A 13,678-nucleotide genomic window follows, 5' to 3' on the forward strand; every position below is an offset into this window, starting at 1 on the left:
TTTTTTTGAGACAGGGTTTCTCTGTATTGCCCTGGCTGTCCTGGAACTCACTTTGTAGACCAGGCTGGCCTTGAACTCGGAAATCCGCCTGCCTCTGCCTCCCGAGTGCTGAGATTAAAGGCGTGCACCACCACTCTCGGCTCTCAGATGGCCTTCTTAGTGTCCACCTTATTTCATGAGACAGGTCTCACTCAGAGAAGGCTAGACTGGTTGACCAGACAGCCCCGGGCCTCCTCCTGTCTTTACCCTTGCACTGGGATTACAGGTACGCACCAACCACCACACCCAGCTTTTCTGAGTGGGCTCTGAGGACCAAAGTCAGGTCCCCATGCTTATACAGCAAGCACTTTGTGGACTGTTTCATCTATTGCAGACCACTGTAGGAGTTGGGAAGAAAAGTTCCTCCGGGAGAAAGGGGAGGGGCTAGAAGTGCCAAGCTCTGAGGACTTTAATCTCACCTTGGCCTTCTCTGCAGGGAAAACAAACTGTAACCTCTGGAAGGAGGAGAGGTGGAGCTAAGCAGGAGGCAGACAACAGCAAACAGCAGCTCTGAAGCCTTTGTAAGAATACATTAGCAAAGTGTATTTACATATATAACCCCTCTTAGAAGTGTGTGTGTGTGTGTGTGTGTGTGTGTGTGTGTGTAAGTGTAAGGAATATAGAACAGTAGCAGAAGGCTGTCTCCTTACTCCTAATGGGATTTTGTAACAGCATGTGCGAGTTTGTTTCAGAAGTCAAAAATGAACAGATGTTGGTATAAATTACCTCTGTGTCTGATGTCTTGCAAATTAAAAGCGCGGTTGGCATCACTAAACAATTTCACTAGGTCTAGGGGGGTGCAGTGTGCGGGCTGTGATTATTGTCGAAGGTTGGATAAGAATCTTCACACTGCAAAAGATCAAGACAGCAAAGATAAAAAAACAAGGAATAAAATAAGGGCTATATGAATTAATCAGCAATGTTAACGTTCCCACGACAAGTGAACAGGAGGGCACTTGCTCTGGAGCAGGCCCTGACCCATAGCAATTTCCCTGTGCACAAAAAGGGGTTGGTGCTTAGGATCTGATTTATAGGACACAGCCCTCTTTTAGGGAGCAGCTATGTCATACATTCGTATATCTCCTATATGGGACTGGCAAGGAGGGGAACTTTCTCCCCTCCCATGCAGAAGATGATGTCTTTTGAATTACTTCTACTTTTATGGTGGTTTTCTGCAGCTCTGTACTTGGATTAGGTGGAAGGGGAGGGATGATTGAGTGGAAAGGGAGTTGTTAAGGAGGATTGGTTCAACTCCAGGGAAACTTACTACTTTCCCTTTAAATAATTCTTGAGTCCTCAAATATTTGAGTCTTTTTAAAATTCTAAGTCTAAACATATTCGGGTCATTCTTTCACCTTAGGAATAGGGGACAGTAATAAGAAGCTAAAGAGATGGCTCAGTGCTTAAGAACACTCTCTGCTCTCACACTGGATCTGGGTTTGGTTCCCAGCACCCACATGGCAGCTTATAACCATCTGTAACACCAGCTCCAGGAAATCTGACACCCTCTTCTGTCCTCTGCAGGCACTTAAACATGCACACATGCAGACAAACCACCCATATGCATAAATAAAAATAGATCCCTTTTAAAATAGCAGTGAGGAATTGGGAGGTCTGAAGGACCATAGGCAGAAATCACCAGTGAAATCAGGACATCTCCAGGGTTCAGCCAGGGAAGTTGTTACCTATATCTGGTTCCCGTGCTTGCTCCAGGCTGTGTTGCAGGCTGGTTCGATGCTGGTTGGGCTTAAAGTTCCTGTACTTTACACTCAAGAGTAGGCAGTTGACCTGTGCGGCTACTCTACCTGAAAGTGTAAGTAAATTTGTAAAGGAGTGGTTAAGGGTAAGATTCCAGTCAGTGGAGTTTTTGAGGTTTCTGACCTCCCTTGTCATTTGTTCAATCATTAATTCACCCATTCATCCATTCATTCATTCATTCTTCCACTCAGAAAATGTGGGCGTGACAACACATTTGTTCCTTGTTTAGAGAGGAACATCATTTGCTCCTCTCTCAAAATGCTTGCGTGGTGATCACCACTATACAATAATACCCAAGAGAAGGTAGGCATCCACTGGCTGCCTGTCGTACAGACGCAGAATCTTGGAGACTGTCTAGCCTGAGGTCCTCCTGCCCCTGTCCTGAGTGCTGGAGTTTTAGACATGCAGCACCATGTCCGATTTATGTAGTGCTAGCAAGCAGTCTACCATCTGAGCTGTGTCCACAGCCCAAATCCTGTATTCTCTATTTAAAATAAGTCCTTGCTGTCTCCCCATGGATAAGTAGGTGATTTCAGTCAACTGGACTAGTCCTTGACCCCTCCATTAACTTGGCATTACTTCCTTCAAATGGCTCAGCAAATAAGGAGACTTGCCAAGCCTATGATTTGAATTCAGTCCCTTAAGGCCATGATGAAAGAAGAGAGCTAACGCCAACACCACAAGCTGCCCTCCAAACTTCTACAGGCACCATGGCTACACACACACACACACACACACACACGGGGGGGGGGGGGGGGGGGAGAGAGAGACAGGAGAGAAGTCTATTACTGGGCATGGTAGGTAGTACACGCCTTTAATCTCAGTACTTGGCAGGCAGAGGCAGTGGATCTCTTGAATCTGAGGTCAGCCTGGTCTACAGAGTTTGTTCCAGACCAAACAAATCTGCATAGAGTTCTCAAATTATTTTATTGGGGAAATAAACAAAAGGAAAAAAAAAAAAACATTTTTTGCAGCCCTACCATATATAGAGTTCACTGAAAGCCCCTGGCCAGTGTAACTGACTCTAAAGGAAACACTTGGTGTGTCCCTGCCTATTCTTTTGTATAGTATGATTTGTATGATCAGCATTTATTCAACGGGCCTGCCCTCAATCCTGACATTTTAACGAAGGAAGATATGTATAAAACTTGTGTGCATCCGAGGAAAAGTCCGATATTTGTGTCTGTAGGGTTGGAGGCACTGAGGGAAGTATAGACTGATGACACCTTCCTGTGATGACAGACTGGACAGACTGGACATATATGGAGGGAGCAGGCGGGAGGCTAGGGGAGCTGTTTGTGCATCGTTGGTGAGTGAACCTCAGGCCTGCTGCAACTGGAGGCCAGCAAGCATTCTACAACTGAGCTACATCCCCAGGCCTTAGCTTATCTCATTTTATTTTATTTCAAGACTGGGTCTTATTAAATTAGCTAGCCTCCAGCCGGAATTACAGGTCTTTACCACCAAGCCTGGCAAAGAAGCAACTGTTAAGTTTAGATTGATTGGAGCAGAGGATCTGTGTCACATCGTTTGCTCTGCCCCAGGGAAAGGCAACAAGGTCGGAGCAGACGTCTCTTTTTACCGCAGGTTCCTCCTCCAGCCGCCTCCTTTCTTTGGCCAAGATGGACATGTTCTTTTTTGAGATCATGGGACACTACCTGCCCTGTGTCCTACATAGTTCTGGAAGACTTCTTGCTTCCCAGCCTAGCCATCAGAAACTTTCAGAACTGTTAACTACATTTAAGATCTAAAATGATGACTTTGTGGAATGAAGATGGAGTGATGGGGGGAGCAGGGGAATACATTACACATGCTTATTGAAATTTTGTTTGACAGAACTGTAATAGGGGGCTTCTAGAGTGCCCCTCTTGTAATTGGGAAAGGTTTTACTTTTACTTTGGAGCCTTACATATAGGAAAGTGGCTGAATAAACCTAGCAGTAACTAGGTTTCAAAGATTGATGGGGCTGAAAGGCAGAGAAAGACACATAAACCTTGCCTGGCTATATTAAATACCTACGGACTGACAATGCCAAGAGAGAGAAGACCAAAGCTCTATAAACTCTGCTTTATTACTCATCCCGGGATGAACTGCACTGAGGGAATATAAACTCTGTTATATTACAGCACACAGGGCCTCCCACTGCTCCAAGAAGAGGTGTATGACCACTGATTTTGATTTGAGTTTTTAAATGTGCAGAGACCAACAGTCCAGAGAAGATTGTAATCTTGGTTGGCTTTGAGCCTCCCAGAACAAACCTCATAAGATAGTAGACATGGGTAGTAGAGTTGAGAGACAGAGAAATAAAGGGATTCACACCCTTACTGGGAATCCCTGGTGGTTTTTGTAAGGATAGCAGATAGCCCTCCCCAGTTCACCTGTACCTTATACAGTTGCCAACTTTATATTCCCTGTCCAGTTTTAATTGACAGGAATAGATTGAATTTGTTAGGGTAGCAGTTTGATTTAAGCATATACCAATTTATCTAATTACCAAAATGCCTTTTTTATATTAACATACATTTATTTATAAGTGCAGGCACACACGACAAAGGTGAGAAAGTCAGACTGTAGCTTTGGAAAAGTGGGTCTCTTGTTCCAGTTTGCATTTTTAACTTAAATCTTCCTGTGATCCTTTTTTCTATTTTAGATTTTCATTGATATTTTGTTTACTTTGTGATTGCAGCCAGAGAGATGACAAGGGGAAAATTCTTGAACATTCTAGAAAAGCCCAAGAAGTAGCAACTGCTCAAGGACTGGTGTTCTGAAGATTGTAACCAAGTTCCCTTCTAAATACGACCCTGATGCCCACCACTTGCTCCCTTGGGAAAGCCCAGAGGCTGAGCTTCAGGACTGCCCTCCTCCCCTGCCCTGGCACCCTGTGCCTCTGAGGATATTCGGTATCAAGAGGAGAGACTGTTCTAACCAAGGAGCATTGCTGTTTATTGAGTTGGCTTCGTAGCTCTGGATATCGGTAACACAGAGGTCCTGTCATTCTGAAAGGTGTTTTTTCAGGAGCCCTAGAATCATATAGTTCCTTTGATTCTGTGATGGCAAAGTCAGTAGTGACTTGTTGGTTGAATGGGTTCTGTTGAGTTGTACTTGATCTCTTAAGCATTCATGACGAGGACGTCAGAGACCAACTATGTTCCGGACCAGATTCTGCATCCTGACCTGTGAACTCTGAAAGACCTATTGATTCAATGACTTCCATTCTAGAGGAAACATAAGAATCTTGTTGAAATGCATATCTGCTTTTTTAAGTCTGTACCTCCAACAACACTCCTGCTCTCAGGACTGTCCTGTCCCCACCTCCAGTCCCACTCGCAGGTCGGACTCTTGCAGTGACTTTCCTGGGACTCGCTGTAGAGTGAACAGCTCATGTAGAACGGCTCATGCTGTACCGCTTTGAATCCTAGATCTTCAGACCAGTAAGAAGGTAACAGAAGGAACTCTGGGTAGTCCGTTACATTTGTAAGTAAAAGAGTGGGAGGGCATGGTTGTGAGAGGCCCCACGTGACTGAAGACAGGAAGCCTGATTGACTGGTATGCTAGCCAATGGTAGTGGCATTTGTCCTCTCAGCCACTTACCAGATGCTTTGCTCATGGGATAAGAACACACCCCAATAAAGTGCCCTGGCTTAACTACAACTCTCGCCGAATTTTTTGCAAATTGCATATGTCTGCTAATGTCTGAAAATCTTGCCCATGGGTAAAATCGATTAGACCTAGTCTCTCACATTTCGAAGAGTACAGCAGGTTCCTTGAACACTGTAAAAAGAAAAGCTCTGTGGCCATTGTCCACTGGGAGTGTAGACACAGGAAAAGTTGTCAAGTTTGTGGTCTTGTCTCTGTTAGGGCACAGTACTCTTGGGGTCCACAGCAGGTCCCTTGACTGTTTTTGACATTTGTGCTTAATGCTAGAATTGATGTTGGATCTTCCCCCTCATTAATGGTTTTGATCAACACAATTTTACTTTTTGAAAGGAAAAGGCAGTGAAATATATACTACAAAATATGAATATGAGAAGAGATGTATTCTGCTGGGGTACTCCCTACATGGGCCAGTTGATTTTAAACTTAATTCTATAATTGACATTTTTTAATCTCACTGAATGCAGTTAAAGTGAGCGTGTACACAGCATTCAAGTGTGCCTTGAATCCTCAGCAATCAAGTGTGCCACTCCTGTGACTCTGATCACATACCACCTCACACCTCAGTTCATCTGTGGGTTCACTCCAATCAGGGCAGCAAAACACAACTGATAGAAATTGTTCCATTGTCTGTGCAGTCTCGGAACAGCATTTGAGCTCCCCGTGAGAGCTTTGCGATGAAGTCCATAGCCCCCAGCATCAAGGCATTGCAGGAAGATGGACTGCGGGTTGGACAGGGGCAGGTAGGCCAAAGTAGATGGCTCCCAGGAGTCAAATCAGCGGTTTCCTAGCAGGTGAAACTTGGCCTACCTTTATCTCTAAGCACGAGCCCATGTTCTCTTCTCTATCCTCCAAGAGACCTAGGATCACCATATTCCAGCAGCTCGTTGAATGGGCAAGCAAAGGTCTCCAAGTTCAGTCCTGAGTTCTGACTAGCCTATAACTGACTGTTGATATCTGTTTAGACCTTTGCCATTTTGGAAGTGTGTCCCTGTGTCTGAAAAGGCCATTGACCTTCCCACCTTTTGTCTGGCACTTTTTGGTTTAGACGGGGGACAGTTGGAGACTTCAGGTGATACCAAGTGCAACTGTGAGTCCCCTGGTTGTCTGGAGTGCTGGCAGAGCCTGTTAATTAGCACAAGAACACCCCAATGCTCCATTAGCCAGGCCAAGCATTTGGAACTTCCCCTCCTGGGGCCTCTTCCTCCTAATGAGAGCTGGAGAGGGGCTCTTACAAAACATTGCCTTAGAATAATATTCTGCTTTGTCCCCCACCAGTAACCAGGGTTGACAGGATCACTCTGTCCATTTCTCCTCTAATTAGCACAATTCCAGCATGGCCTGAGCCAGCAAATGGAGAAAAGCGATCAAAAGCGATCAGACAACCGTACCGAATCACAAACACAAAGAGAGCCATTCCCTGTAATTAGGTGAGACAATCCCTCAGTCCTTTCTCGGCTGGAGTTTGCTGCTAAGACTCTTGCTGTTTGGGTCCCAGCAGCACAGTTACATGTCTCCCTGGGACACTAATAAGCCCCAGATTGTCTTCCGCTTCATACAACTCTAACCAGAGGGCAGATGCAGGGAGGAGGGGGAGGAGGACGGATGGGGAACATGGTCTCTAAACAAAGCAAATCGTGAGAGGTTTCCCAAAGCCCAAAAGGCACAGGCTGTGGGGCAGAGCAGAACTGCTCTGGGTACAGCCTCGGCTCCATCCCTCACTCCAGAGTCTGAAGGACTGGAGCTCTGACCTTCCTGGAAGCCAGCTCTGTTTACTTCCCTCCAGACTCGGTGCATGGCCTGCAGCGTGGTGACTGCCTGCAGTGTGGTGACTGCGGTACCACGGGAACCACGGTGACTGCAGTAGACACCCAGACCTTCACACCCAGACCTTCAGTGAGGTTCTTATCACCATGTCAAAGAGAATTTACACAGAGCTGAGTGAGAGTGCACCCTCGAAGAGCACATGGCTTGCCAGAGGCTCCGCTGCTCCTCAGCCCGCTTACATTTTGAACCCTGTCACCTTCATGTCTGGCTCTTCCCCTGTGTACTGGCCCCAGTCTCTCTTGGATGATCTCTTTAAACACACACACACACACACACACACACACACACACACACACACAGAAAAATAGCCTATTTGCCAACGCAGGACATCATAACTGGCTGCATTCTGTGTAACTCAGAAGGTTGGCTGGTAGATGAAGGACAATCTGATTACCCCTAGGATTGCAAACCCATTTTCAAGAGGAACACTTGGGGTGATGCAGTGATAAACTTAATCGTAGCCAGGGACAAAGGATGTAAGGAGAGTTTCCTTGGGTATCTAAAACTCAAGTTCTAAACAGAATTTTTTCATCTTTATTTTGATCTACATCTGATATTGTTGGAAGTGACCTCCAGTAACCAGAAAGTGCTGTTATATAGAATCAAAGGTGCCAAAAATCACCAAAAGGTGACTCTTTTTCCATTGTCCCTGTACAAGACACCATGGTAACAAATGTTAAGTCCAAATGTGCTAAAAACACTTCACTGGAATTTACTGGGGTCACAAGGTGTGTCCTTGCACAATGTGAGAATCAGTGCAGGGCATATCTTACCATTGTATGGCTACCTGACAGGGCCATTAAACACGGACATGGTGCCCTTTTTTTTCTGCTCACATTTGTTAAAATTATTGACACTTTCAGGAAAAATATGGTAACCCTGGAGTAATTAGTGCAGAGTAGCGTCTCCACCCCTTCCCCACAGCCTTCCACTTTCTGAAGTAACCTCTGGCTAGCAAGGGTACTTGGGAAATCCAGTGGTTGACTTAGCAGACAAGCTGAGAACCACTCGGAGGGAAGTATTTTCCATGACCTTGGCAGGGTTCTGACCTGGCAGTGGCTTCCCATGATACCAAATCACCATGGCACAGCTTTTCCTCCTGGTAGTTTCTGAGCATCGATGTTATTCGGGCCACTACCCAGGAATGCATTTCCTGCATTATTCTATGTCCCTGGTCCTTGCTCAAGTTGCTTTTCCCGGGATGAGCTTGGTCAGGTTCTCATTCCCTTTGCAGGGCTGAACAGGCCCCACTGGGGCCCCAGCCTCCTCCCTCAGAGCAGCCTGAGGTCTCAGGACAAATGAGGTTGAAGGTCACATCCTGGTGCCTTCCTGGATGCAGCCAAGCTCCAGGGACAGTGGCCTGAGCCCTTAGTGCCACACAAAGGAACAGCAGGGAAGAATCAAGTTAGAAGAGTCAGGGCCACAAGCATGTGAGTCAGCCCAGAGCCAGAAATAAGTCTACAGAATATGGGGTGGCTCAGAGGGAAGCAAACCCTAGAGCTCTTCATTCATCCTAGCCTCCTGCCCCATCTGTCACTGTTGTTCTACCTCCACCTTTGAGTGTGTGTGTGTGTGTGTGTGTGTGTGTGTGTGTGTGTGTGTGTGTATACGTACACGTGATCATGTCTGCCTGTGCATAGGTCAGAGAGCACTGCTGGGCGTCTTTCTCCACTGCTTCTCTACATTGTGTTTTGAGAGTTGTCACTGGCCCTAGAGCTAGGTTGGCTGGCCAGCAAGCCTGAGGAATCCTGTCCCCACCTTCCTAGTGCTGAGACTGCAGGCATGCCCTGCTAGGCCTGGATTTTACATGGGTCCTGGGACTCCAACTCGCGTCCTTGCAGGATGAGGTGTCGAGCGGAGAAGACAGGAAAGCAGCAGGGCCAGAGATGGGGAAAGAGTGGGAAGACTAGGCCTGGTCCTGAGACATCACAGGCAGCCCCAACCTGGGGCACCGACACCCGAGGAGGTTTGACCCAAAAGTCAGTAGAAACAGATGACAAGATGAGAGCAGTAAATCCCAAGGTGGCCACATCTGCTCCCCTCCTCTGCCAGAATGTGTTTACCAAAAAAGTCAAGTCACAAAGAGAACAACATGGCGGACCCGTGCAACCCTGAGTCCTGCCTGGCCATTACCACAGCTGTGAGGCTTTCAGCCAGATGAGAGGGGTGGCTGGATCCGATGATCCCTCTGAAGGAAGAGGGGCGCGCTCCAAAAGGAAGGACGGCTAAGGCAGTTGAGTCTATGGGAGGACTGTAGCGCAGACGACACTCCCCAATCTCACCAAAGATTGATGCAAATTGGTTTGGCTCTGACCCTGTCACACCAGGAAGGATAATGATTCCAGCACAGGAGGGGGGTGCACATGGCCGGGGCTGGGGGGACGGGGGGGGGGGACTGCAAGGATTGGTGGCTCGCTTCACATCTTCATTAATGATCTGGAAGACTGGGGTAAACAGCATGCTAATGAAACCTGCGGATGATTGGTGTTACAAACCCAAGCGGACAGGAAAATCACACAGCAAGACCCAGCGAGCTTAGAAATATGGGCCGGCGATTGTCAAATGATTCGTCCTAGGAAAATGAAAGTAGACACGTCAAGGAGAAATGATACAGGCGCCTCTGGGTGCGGGGAGGGCTGCCAGCTGTGAAGCAGAGATGGGTGGCGGGGTTGGAAGGTTAAATAAGGGGACAGAAGTTCAGGAAGAATGGAAGACCCGGCCTTGAGGACCCAGGGGTAAACATGGCGGGCACTCCTGCCCGGGGCTGGGTGAGCCCAATCGTGCACCTGAAAACCACACGGGTTCCACTTGTCCACTAGGCAGGGTCAGCTCCTGGATCCTTCTACAAGGCTGGGCTGTGACCAAGCCCTGACCTGACCTCATTTACAAGTAAGCCATCAAGGGGCTTGGGGACTTAGGAGCCATTTTGACTCATTTGAAGAAACAATTTCAGATAGATAGATAGAGATATGTGGATATAGAGGTAGATATAGGTCTGCTTCCTGAGCATATATAGTAAGCACTTGGGGTGGGGTTTGGTATGACTGTCCTCTAGTTTTATTTCCTGAGCTATAATAGTCACTTTTCAATTAAATTATGTCCCCTTCCCTTTTGAGACAGCACTGTAGATCTGGCTGTTCTAGAACTCACAGACATTGTGGAGATGGGTCAGCAGTTAAGAGCACTTGTTGCTCATGCAGAGGATCCGAGTTCCGTTCCCGGCACCCACATCAGGCGGTGCATAACTGCAGCTTCAACTGATCTGACACCCTGTCCTAGTCTCTGTGAGCACCCACGGCCACTGCGTTCATTTGCATAGACATGCATATGCATACACATAAATCTTGAAAGGTTTACACCACCATACCCAGTCCACTCTCAACCACGTTTTTTCACAGTGACAAATGAAATCCTGGTGTCAGAGATTTGGAGCGATAAGTCTGCGTGAAGCTGTGATAATGAATTCACTGTGCGTTTGATGAAACCTCAGTCCAAAGGAATTCCCAGCCCGAGGCCTGCGAAGCCAGCTTCTCATTGCAATCTGTTTGTGGGGGAAATGGCTTCTTGTTTCCCTCCTCCTCCCTTCTCCTCCTCCCCTTTCTCCTCCTTCGTCTTTTTTTGAGATAAGCTCCTAAGTACTATATGCAAGACCCAAACCCTGCAGCAAAGGCTGATTGGCACTCCTGGTCCTCCGAGGGCTGATGTCCCAGGTGTGCTGCATCCTGCCTCAGGCTTCATGTATGTCAGGGATCACTCTACAACTGATCCTGAGTCATGGTAACTAATTGTCAAGTTTGCTGTAAACCCAGCAGTTTTCTAAGATGGGGGACGATCCCTCGAATGGAACAATTGGCTACTCTACTTTAAACCCACATTCTCCTTTTTTTTCTTTCCCCCCTTTAAGACGGGGTCATACTCTGTAGCCCTGGCTGGCCTGGAACTCGCTATGTATGTAGACCTGGCTGGCCTTGAACTCACAGAGACGTACTGCCTCTGCCACATGCTTGGATTACACATTCTGCTTTGTGATGGTAGTGCAAGCCTGTTCTAACCCTAAGAAGGCTGAGGCAGGAGGATGGTGAGATTGAGGCCAGCTTGGACTACATAGTGAGACCCTATATCAAAAGGAAAATTTTAGTGCAACCTTTTTAAATTCCACTTCTAGGTGTATGACCAATAGAAATAATTGTCCACCACCAGACACTGCAAGAATATTGGTAGTGCTTCCTTTAATCCCAGCTCTAGGAGGCAGAGGCAGGCGGATCTCTGAGTTCAAGGCCAGCTCCGTCTCCAGAACAGCCAGGGCTACACAGAGAAACAAACAAACAAAACAAAACAGAGAGAAAAAAGAATATTGGTAGCTACCTCATCCATGCAAATAAGAAAATAATCAAAAATGTCAAGCAAAAAGGACAACTTTTCAAATTTTTTCTTGCATTTTCTGTGTTGTGTGTGTGCCTGTGGTATGGAGAAGGGCACATACTAGGACTGTACCTGATTGAAGTTCTGTGAAAGTCAGGGCAGCAGTGACTAGGGGCATTGTCTAGAGAGGACACAGGATCGGGGCTTGAGTCTGAGGCTATACACCTTCACTGAGCTGGGCATGAAGCCCTGTGTACCTGCCCGCCTGTGAGCTGTGCTTGGAACTGAAGGGATCTTGGAGGGTCCACAGGGAAACGTCCGTGGAACCTGATGCCTTGATGCTTTTCACTTTCAATCTATAGACCCTTGGGGACTCTTGGGGCAATACCACAGAGGATGCAAAAGCTCTTAGGTCCACCCTGAGCTTTGGAATGAGAAGACAATGGTGATGTCCTTTTGCAGCTGCCTGTTCACTCTTCCACAGCAACTGAGCCGGGCCAGCGAGCCTGTCTTATGACTTGACACAACACAGAGCCGCTCGCTAAACACCCAAAGGCCCATGCTTTATGCTTCTTGTGAGGGTGAAACACAATTGTGTTCAGCCCTCACTGAGAAGCCAGAGCAAAAATTGAATCTGTACGACTGTTTTCCAGAGCCTGACATACCAAGGGTACTTGGAGCACAGTCACTGAGTGAATCTAGCCAACTAAAGAGGTATGTAACTACTATGTCAAAGCCAAAATGTGTTTGCGTGTGTGCACGTGTGTGGGTGTGATGCACCTGTGTGATGTATGTATGCACACTTGTTCATGTGAGTAGAGTCATGTGTACACACATGTATTCATGGGCGAGCGCCATCTCCAGTGTTGGCCTTTGCCTTCCACCTTGTTTGGACAGGGTTCCTTGCCGATCTCTGCAGCCTTTGCTCAGGGAGTGGGCCCAAGAGCATCTTGGGATTCTCCCATCCCAGCTCCCGACCATGCTGGCAGTACAGACGCAAAGCTTCTGGGGCTGTAACTCAGATCCTGGAGCTTGTAGCACAATCATTTTACCCACTGAGCCATCGTCTCTGCCTAAATGTGCTTCTGAGTTCCCAAGACAGTGACTCTCAGCCTGTGGGTCACAACCTCCTGGGATTGCATATCAGATATTTATGTTATAATTCTTTTTTTTTTTTTTTTTTCGAGACAGGGTTTCTCTGTGTAGCCCTGGTTGTCCTGGAACACACTTTGTAGACCAGGCTGGCCTCGAACTCAGAAATCCTGGAACTCACTTTGTAGACCAGGCCTGCCTCTGCCTCCCGAGTGCTGGGATTAAAGGTGTGCGCCACCACGCCCGGCTTATGTTATAATTCTTAACAGGAGCTAACTTACAGTCATGAAATAGCCACGAAATAATTTTATGGTTGGAGGTCACCACACATGAAGTGTTCAAGGGTTGCAGCTTCAAGAAGGTTGGGAACCACTGATCTGAGCTGTGAAGATGCTCCTTCCTAAGAAAACCAGACATTCCAGCTGAGCCGCCAGCGGCTCTGACGCACCTCCACGTAGTTCAGCGGCTCTGACACACCTCCGCACCTCCACGTAGTTCAGTCCTCACCGGGCTCCAGATCTCTCCAGAGCCCAGACTTGTGAGACTTGTATTCTGGGCTGGGGATTCCCTCAGATGGAAGTGAAGGGCCACTGGCTGGCTTATCTCGTAAGCACATTTCCATGCTATCTGCACACTTGTAGCCATTAGCCTCGGGTATCTATTAAATCTAAACACATGTGTCTGCCTACCATGGAGTAAAAGGCAAAAAGGACGCCAAAAGGCAACGTTGTAAGATCCTGCTCCATGCTGTTGGGACTTAGACCTTCCAAACTGTGATCTAATAAAACCTCTCTCCCTCTCCGTCGCTGTCTCTGTCTCCCCTCCCTCCGTCCCTCTCTCTCTCTCTCTTTTTTTTTTTTTTTTTCTCTCTTTCTCTCTCTCTGTCTCTGTCTCTCTGTCTCTCTCTCTCTCTCTCTCTCTCTCTCTGTCTCTCTCTCTCTCCTAT

At 47.3% G+C, this 13,678-nt stretch overlaps 1 protein-coding gene across 1 annotated transcript in view; it reads left to right on the forward strand.

Annotated features, from left to right (window-relative positions):
• Lin52 (lin-52 DREAM MuvB core complex component) overlaps nt 1-5,443 on the forward strand; it is a 78,853-nt gene extending 73,410 nt beyond the window's left edge. Inside the window, exon 6 of the mRNA XM_021202250.2 lies at nt 4,484-5,443. Within this exon, the coding sequence (XP_021057909.1) occupies nt 4,484-4,539 (56 nt within the window). The 3' untranslated portion in view covers nt 4,540-5,443. The remainder of the gene's footprint in view (nt 1-4,483) is intronic.
• The last annotated feature ends 8,235 nt before the right edge of the window (nt 5,444-13,678 follow it).

Source organism: Mus pahari, chromosome 7, assembly GCF_900095145.1.
Source record: "Mus pahari chromosome 7, PAHARI_EIJ_v1.1, whole genome shotgun sequence".
Classification (NCBI taxonomy): domain Eukaryota; kingdom Metazoa; phylum Chordata; class Mammalia; order Rodentia; family Muridae; genus Mus; species Mus pahari.